At 27.4% G+C, this 7,878-nt stretch overlaps 2 protein-coding genes across 2 annotated transcripts; both read left to right on the top strand.

Moving 5' to 3' along the window:
- The first annotated feature begins 244 nt into the window (after positions 1-244).
- Positions 245-1,830, top strand: LOC139812253 (aminopeptidase N-like). Its single transcript, XM_071776956.1, has 4 exons — positions 245-680; positions 858-1,041; positions 1,440-1,590; positions 1,728-1,830. Exons 1-4 carry the CDS (start codon positions 337-339, stop codon positions 1,808-1,810), a joined length of 762 nt encoding a protein of 253 aa, XP_071633057.1. The 5' UTR covers positions 245-336; the 3' UTR covers positions 1,811-1,830.
- A 552-nt stretch (positions 1,831-2,382) lies between these two features.
- Positions 2,383-5,172, top strand: LOC139812248 (aminopeptidase N-like). Its single transcript, XM_071776943.1, has 6 exons — positions 2,383-2,706; positions 3,194-3,477; positions 3,696-3,883; positions 4,025-4,342; positions 4,430-4,499; positions 4,853-5,172. The coding sequence occupies exons 1-6, from the start codon at positions 2,535-2,537 to the stop codon at positions 4,979-4,981; spliced, it is 1,161 nt and encodes a 386-aa protein (XP_071633044.1). The 5' UTR covers positions 2,383-2,534; the 3' UTR covers positions 4,982-5,172.
- Positions 5,173-7,878: the final 2,706 nt, after the last annotated feature.

Genomic DNA, 7,878 nt, shown 5'->3' with positions numbered 1-7,878 from the left:
ACAAATTGTTCCCGCAACAAAGATACAAAAAGATTTAAACTATATATGTCTTATAAAATATAATTAATATTATTATTTAAGGACTCTTTAAATCAATTTGTTTACTCCTATAACAGTTTTTAATACCAATCATACTGTAGTTAAAAAGTTAATTATTTCACAATAATATATATAAAGGAATTATAAAAATTAATAAAATGTGATAGGAACATAGTAGCAACACACATTCAGGCGACTGGAGCTCGACGATTATTTCCCTGTTGGGACGATCCGCAATTAAGAACCACATTTGCCATCTCTGTAAAGCATCATCGTAATTTTACAGCTTTATCCAATATGCCGATAAGAATGAATTATACAGATCAAGATTATACAGATCAAAATTATACAGATCACAGTTTAAAGTGGACACACTTCTTAACTACTCCTCCAATAGCCACTTATCACGTTGCGATTGCAGTGACGAATTATATCCCCATTCGCATTAATAAAAATATTTATTTGTGGTGCAGAAAATATCTTAAAGATCACTTTTTTGAGTTGGCAAAGCGAGTTATTGAAAGCGTCACGTCGCACTTGGAAACTGAATTTCAAGGAATAGAAATTCCAAAAATGGATCATGTTGCAATTCCAAACTTTCCACAAGATGGCACATCGAAGTGCGGACTCATTTTTCACAGGTAATATATAATTCAGAAGACATAATGAAATCTATCAAATGACTAATCTGTATTATTCAAAATTTCCGGAAATAATCATATACATTACTTTCCTGCGATTAATGTATCAATTAAAGTCCATAATACACGTTTACAACTTGATATAATATGAATTATACAAATTATTATAACATATAGGGAAATGGATCTTATCCATGATGAGCAATTAGATCCAGTAATGCGTAAAATAGAAGTCGCACGTGGTGTAGCACTTAAAATAGCATATCAATGGTTCGGTAACGCAATTAGTTCATCACGATGGTCTTTTTTTTGGCTACATGACGGTCTTGCCACTATATTCGCAGAAGAAGCTGTCGATAAGGTTTTTACATTTATCATCGCAGAAATATTAAAGACTATTAATTTAAACTTTTTATTTGTTTTTACTTCTACAAACTTAGATGTGGATATTATAGACATTCAAACTTTTACAAAGTCTGTATTAAGAGAAATTTGAGGCAAATTTTATAAATACATTTGAAACAGAATAATACAAAAATATCTTGTAAAAAATTTGTTTATTAATTAATTGTTTTGATATTTTTTATATTTATATTATATTTTAACAATTCCTTATTATTCCCAAACTTAGTTATAGAAAGTAAAAAACTTTTTAACAAAGACGTATATAGTGTGCAGCAGTACGCACTAGACCATATGGACATATCATTTGATCTAATACTGATATAAGTATATTCACTTGTAAAACTTTGTTTTTAGATCCTCATTAATTCTGGAATAATGGATTTCTTTATAGTTCGGAATCAATACGAGTCTCTTCATTTGGATTTTTACTTTAATATGAATCCCCCATTAACGAATAATCTGTCGGAGACCAATTCACTTTTCAATTTTCCTCGTTACATCAAAGGTAACATTATATATGTATTAAACAATTATATTCAAATTTGCAAAAATAAATGTCGTTGAATAAAAAGAAAGAATATAAAAAAGAAATTTAGTTTTATTATATATATTTGAATACACTTTATATATCTTTCATTGTAGCACCTATTGTTTTACGGATGCTCCAAAATGTAATGACCACTGAAGTATTCCGAAGTGGTGTTCGTTCATATCTATATAAGTAGTGAGTAACAACTATATTATAATAATTACATATTATAAAAACAGAAATAGCTATAATAGCTGCCAAATTTCCACAAAAAAAGTTTCTCATTTTTTGTTGCATTTTTTGCTACATCTCTGAATATTCTATAGTGTTATTCCAACACTTTCTTTTTTCTTGATTGTAAGTAAATTGTATCTAATCCTACTGTTTTGTATCCTTCTTTTTATTTTTAATTTTTTAACATTTTGTAACATTTGAATTTCTTCCTCTCGTCTTCCTATTTCTATAATTTTTATATCATTCCGCGAATTCCAATATTCTTTAACAAACTATTATTTTTAAAAGTTAAACTGATTAGATATTAAATTGCAAATTATTACAAATTATAATATAAATTATAATGTTTAACACAGATATTGTACAACATGTTATATGTATTTGTAATATGTAACTATAGTACAGACTACAGAGTATAATATATACAATGTAGAAGTTAAGTTGTACTTTTATATATTTTTATATTCAATTGATAATATCATTAGTTGTCAATAAACAAACACTGTTAATAAAATTTTTAATTTAGCGTGCATAGCTCACTGGCTCCTTATCAATTTTGGTCCATACAAGAAGACCTAGCTGATGAATACCTGTTTAACATATCAAGATATGATTTCTCAGCTTGGATAAACAACAGGCATTATCCTATCTTGACTTGGACACAAAAAAATTCTTCCTACGGAACGATGAAGCAATGTCTTAATAAAACACATTACGGTAAATGGTGGATACCTACAAGGATAATTACAAAGTCTGTTTTGCCTAACAATATCAGAATACAAGTAAAACCACAAACGTTTTCATATTTGGATTACAATTTTCAAGATGATTGGGTAATGGTCGACATTCAGCAAGCTGGTAAATATTTATCAAAAAACTTATCATACACATTTCAATATTTCACGTGATCATACTTTCGTGTATTGAGTACTTATTGCTATTTACTTATAAATATCAAAAATATTCCACATGTTGCATGAAGAGAGGTATAGTAGTATATGATATAATTCTGTATAAAATATTATTTTATATGTATTTGAAATGGTATACATATTGTGTACTGTTTCAAAATTATTTTTATAATACAAAAGAATAAAATAAGTAAATAAAATACAAATTGCTATACATTTACACTTTAAATCTCCAATTAAGTTTTTTAAATTATCAGTAAAATAATCACTAAAATAGTAAGATAAATGTGCATAATATGTAATCATTTCCATAGTAGGTATACTGCTTTGACGTTCTTGTAATATAAAAAACTGAAAGAAAATAATTGGGAAATATTTTCTTAAATTTAATCGCATGCATATAGATCAATACAAATCTGCTTATTGTACAACAGGATATTATCGCATTAGCTATGAAAATAAAAACTTGCACCAAATTGCACATTACTTGAATTCAGAAGAATATGAACATATAAGTGTCATCAATCGTGCTAAAATAATTGATGACGTGTTTCACTTCATGATTGCACGCCAGCTCAATATTTCTATGTTCTGGGAACTGACAACTTACTTACGGCAAGAGACAGATTACGTTGCATGGTATCCTATGATCAAAATGTTTGAATATGTATCGAATGTGATTCCATTTGATACAAACGCAACTGGTTTCAACATTATGGTATATAAAGCGTATATATTATTTAATAAAAAACATAACTTATTAACTATTGTCTTTGTATAGACGTGTGTAATTTCAAAATTATTTTTTACTTCTTGTTTTATACATTGTATATTAAACATTTTTTGTACATGGATATTAATTTTATAAAAAATTTGAAAAACATTAAACGCGCGCACAGACATTAGGTACGTTTCTTATAATTCATGTTATTTTAGCAAAATTTGAAAGAATTGTTGGATGGACTTTTTGAAATACTAAAATCTGAAAACTTTATACCGAAGAATGACCTTACTATATGTTTAAGACAAGAAATCCTAAAATGGGCATGTACTTTCCGTCATGGTCCGTGCTTGGAAATGGCCAAAAGAAAGTTACTATCGCATTTCGAAAATCCTCTAAGCATGTAAGTATCTGCAGTATACTCATCGCTAATTGAGCACATTTCTTGCAATTCACACCGTGCTAGTTACATTTTCTCACCGAAATACAAACAACAAGCAAGATTTTTGTATATACGTTTTTATTTCTTTTTTCAAATTAATAGACATTCACCAGAGTGGAAAGAATGGATATTTTGTAAAGGTTTATTAGAAGCAAATATATCTGTGTGGAACATCGTAACGCATAAATGGATGGGAGATAAACGATATGAGCTTCTACCATACCTAACTTGTACTCGATATTCTTCTATTCTTTTAGAACACCTTCCGTATATGTTCGATAAATGGAATCTTACGACACATAAAGATACTGCAATTATCCGTTCTTATATAAATATTTTTCATACATTTATTGCAAAGCATGTTAACAACTATTCTATCCTTACGAAGATTTTAGTGAATCTTGAGCGAATAAAACCCAAGTAATTATATTTTTTTATAAATAAACACTGCTTTTTTTAATAGATACATTTTTAATATAATTATAAACATCTCTGTTGCTCTTACAGAAATATCAGTATAATCTTAGCATTAACGGACATCATTAACCATGTATATTCTAAAAAACACCTTAATAAAGTAAGTAAAATAAAACCAAATATATACCACACGCATGCGACGTACGCACACATATACACACACACAATCAGAAGAATAAAGAAGAGAACGTGCGTACGTATGAGTGTGTTAAGACGTACGTGTGTGTATGTATGTGAGAGGAAGAGAGGCGTGGATGGGAAAGAAATTTTATTTTTTTGTATAAATATATGAATGTGCATATGGCATGTTCGCAGAAATATCATACGCACGTGCGCGATAGCACGTAATTTACGTTAAAAACGTTTTTGTGCAATAATATGTTAAAATTAACTTTTATTGTGAAATAATTGTAAATTATTTAATATGAATGTAAAAAATAAATTTTGTTTCAGATACTCATTCATTTGGAACAACAAAAATACATAACTGATGAACAACAAATTGCAGAAATTCAACGCAAGATACAAATACGTTCGTCTGAAATTAAAGATCAAATAAATCATTTTCAATTTTTAGTTTGATCAATCTAAACTGAAAATTATATATGTATAAATTTTGGTGTATAGTATCTCAAATCATTTGAAAACAATAATGCGGCTAATATATTGATGCCAAATATCTCTTTTAATTTTGAATATTTTTGCTACATTTTTTTTGTTTATTCTTAATTAGATATTACTTGTGAATGTTACTTATATTCTTTTTATTAGTTTCATTAGTAGTTTTATTAGTTTCATATTATTAATATTACTATTGTTCTTGTATGATTTGATATATTTGGTATATTTCATATTATATTAAAATCGTTAATATTCCAAAACTCCTACAACGTAAAGAGTGCATGTTATAATTAATAATAAAATTTTATAATAATTCTCTTATGTGTCTTTGTTCTTAAATATCCTTGTCAAATGTATATAATAATCAATCTTGGTTTGCATATATAACAATGGTCCGCGTCATAGAAAAGGATAGAGCGCATGTGCGGCCCAATCTCTGACTCTTTTCAACAGATATTACAATATTGGATGGAAAGAGATAGATATCATTTTCACGTGGTATGCGCCGTCCAGTAGTATATGTCGATGACCGGCCGTACGTCAGTGAGCAGCGCACCAGCTAGTATGAGCGCACACTAAGGGACGCAGCTCACTGACATACGCTCGGCTATAAAAGACAGTACTGGTTGGATTGACTTTACTCAATAATTACTATTTTACTAAGCATTATATAGAAAAAATGGCTTAGTACGTTTCAACTCAATTTTTTATAAAGAATATTGCTGTGTAATTAGTGAGCACGAGAATTTGATAACACCTTGTATATATCTATATATAATATCTATAATGTAATCATTCCTTACTGTTATACACATAATAATTTCCATTTTATTAACATACAGAAATACTTATAATCAATTCTGTATACGCTATATTCAAAATAATTAATTAATTGCACGTTGAGGATATTTGTACAAAACTATATTTTCAATTTTTGTGTATAATGATACCATTTAAATCTTTATCTCATACTTTAATTATATATATATATATATATATATATATATATATATATATATATATGTATTATTATATCTATAACTTTATTTAAGACAATTATAAAAAGTATTAAATTGTGGAAGGTTTTTGCTATCACCACACATTCAAGTGGATGGAACCCGACGATTGTTTCCTTGTTGGGATGAACCACACTTCAAGACCACGTTTGCAATTTCCGTAAAGCATTATCGCAATCTTACGGCCTTATCCAACATGCCGATAAAAAGCAAAAATATGGACGATGATGACTTTATGTGGACACACTTTCAAACTACTCCTCCAATGTCGATTTATCAAGTTTCGGTTGTTGTGACAAACTTTTCTCATATTCATATTAACGAAAATATCAAGTTATGGTGCGAGAATTGCTCAAGATTGCAGCCACTAAAATACGCCGAAGAAGTTATAAAAAATATCACGTTGTAATTGAAATCTGAATTTAATGGAATAAAGATTCCGAAAATGGATCATATTGCAATTCCGAATTTTTCGCACGATGGCACATCGAAGTGGGGACTCATCTTTCACAGGTAATACATGATTTTAGATATAAAACAACAAATTGAGTAATACAATTATTAATATTATTTAAAATTTCAATATCTAAGTATACGAATTTTATACATAACTTTAAATTAATTTAAAAAATTAAACCAAGTAATTAATATTATCATATATATAATATTAATTGATCTTAAACCTTCTAAAAAACAAGCCTTCTAACAATCTTAGAATACAAATTTTATTATATTTTAAAAATTAATTTAAACAGTAGACATTTAGCGATATATTACACATTTAATAACAAAATATTTATGCAAAAAATAAAAATGACTTTTCAGAGTCATAATTTAATATTTCAAAATTGTACGCAAATTAATCTTTTTTCAAATATTTTATACAGTTTACCAAATGATATCGACGTGTATAAATTAAATTACAAAACACTTTACTTTAAATAAAAAAATTATTTTGTAAGCAAAAGCGTTTATAATAATTATCAGGGAAGAAGATCTTATCTATGATGAAAGATTAAACACAGTTATGCGTAAAATAGAAATCGCACATTCCATAGCACCTAAAATAGCATATCAATGGCTTGGTAATGCAATCACCCCATCTTCGTAGACAGATTTTTGGTTACACGATGGTCTTGCTATATTATTCGGAGAAGAAGCTATCGCTAAGGTAATTTTATATTTTCCAATATCGCACAAATGTATATTGTATAAAAAATATATTTAAAAGTTTCCAAGTTGTTTCCAGAATTACGATGGATTATGTTAAAAACTTCTAGAAAAAATTTATAATACAATAAAAAATTTAGTTAAAAAGTTTATGTACGTTAAACGTGGAATATCAATAGTCTGGTAAAAATTTTTGTTATCTATAATTTTGACAATATCTAATCTTCTAATTTTGTAATAATTTATTTTAATAATTTAATTTGTTATTACTTTTTTTTATTAATTTAGAAAATAACAAAACCTTTATGACGAATAAGCATAACAGCATTTAACCAGAGTGTAAACATGTCCAATCCAGTATTCATATAATTACTAAACTTTACTTTTAGGTCTTTAATAATTCTGAGATGATGAATTTATTCATAGTTTAGAGTCAATACGATTCTCTTCATTTAGATCCTCATCTTGATATGAATCCTCCAGAAAATAACAGCCTGTCGGAAATTGATTCAATTTTTAGTTCTCCTCATTACATGAAAGGTAAGAATCAAGGAATAATTAAAAAATTGCAGACAGCTTTTGTAAAAATAGATATCATTGAAAAATGAATGTAAAAAAGCGTGTAATTTAAATTATTTAAAACATTAAATTTAATTATAATATGCAATTATA

Source organism: Temnothorax longispinosus, chromosome 1 (genome assembly GCF_030848805.1).
Source record: "Temnothorax longispinosus isolate EJ_2023e chromosome 1, Tlon_JGU_v1, whole genome shotgun sequence".
Classification (NCBI taxonomy): domain Eukaryota; kingdom Metazoa; phylum Arthropoda; class Insecta; order Hymenoptera; family Formicidae; genus Temnothorax; species Temnothorax longispinosus.
This window is presented reverse-complemented; position numbering and strand designations above follow the sequence as displayed.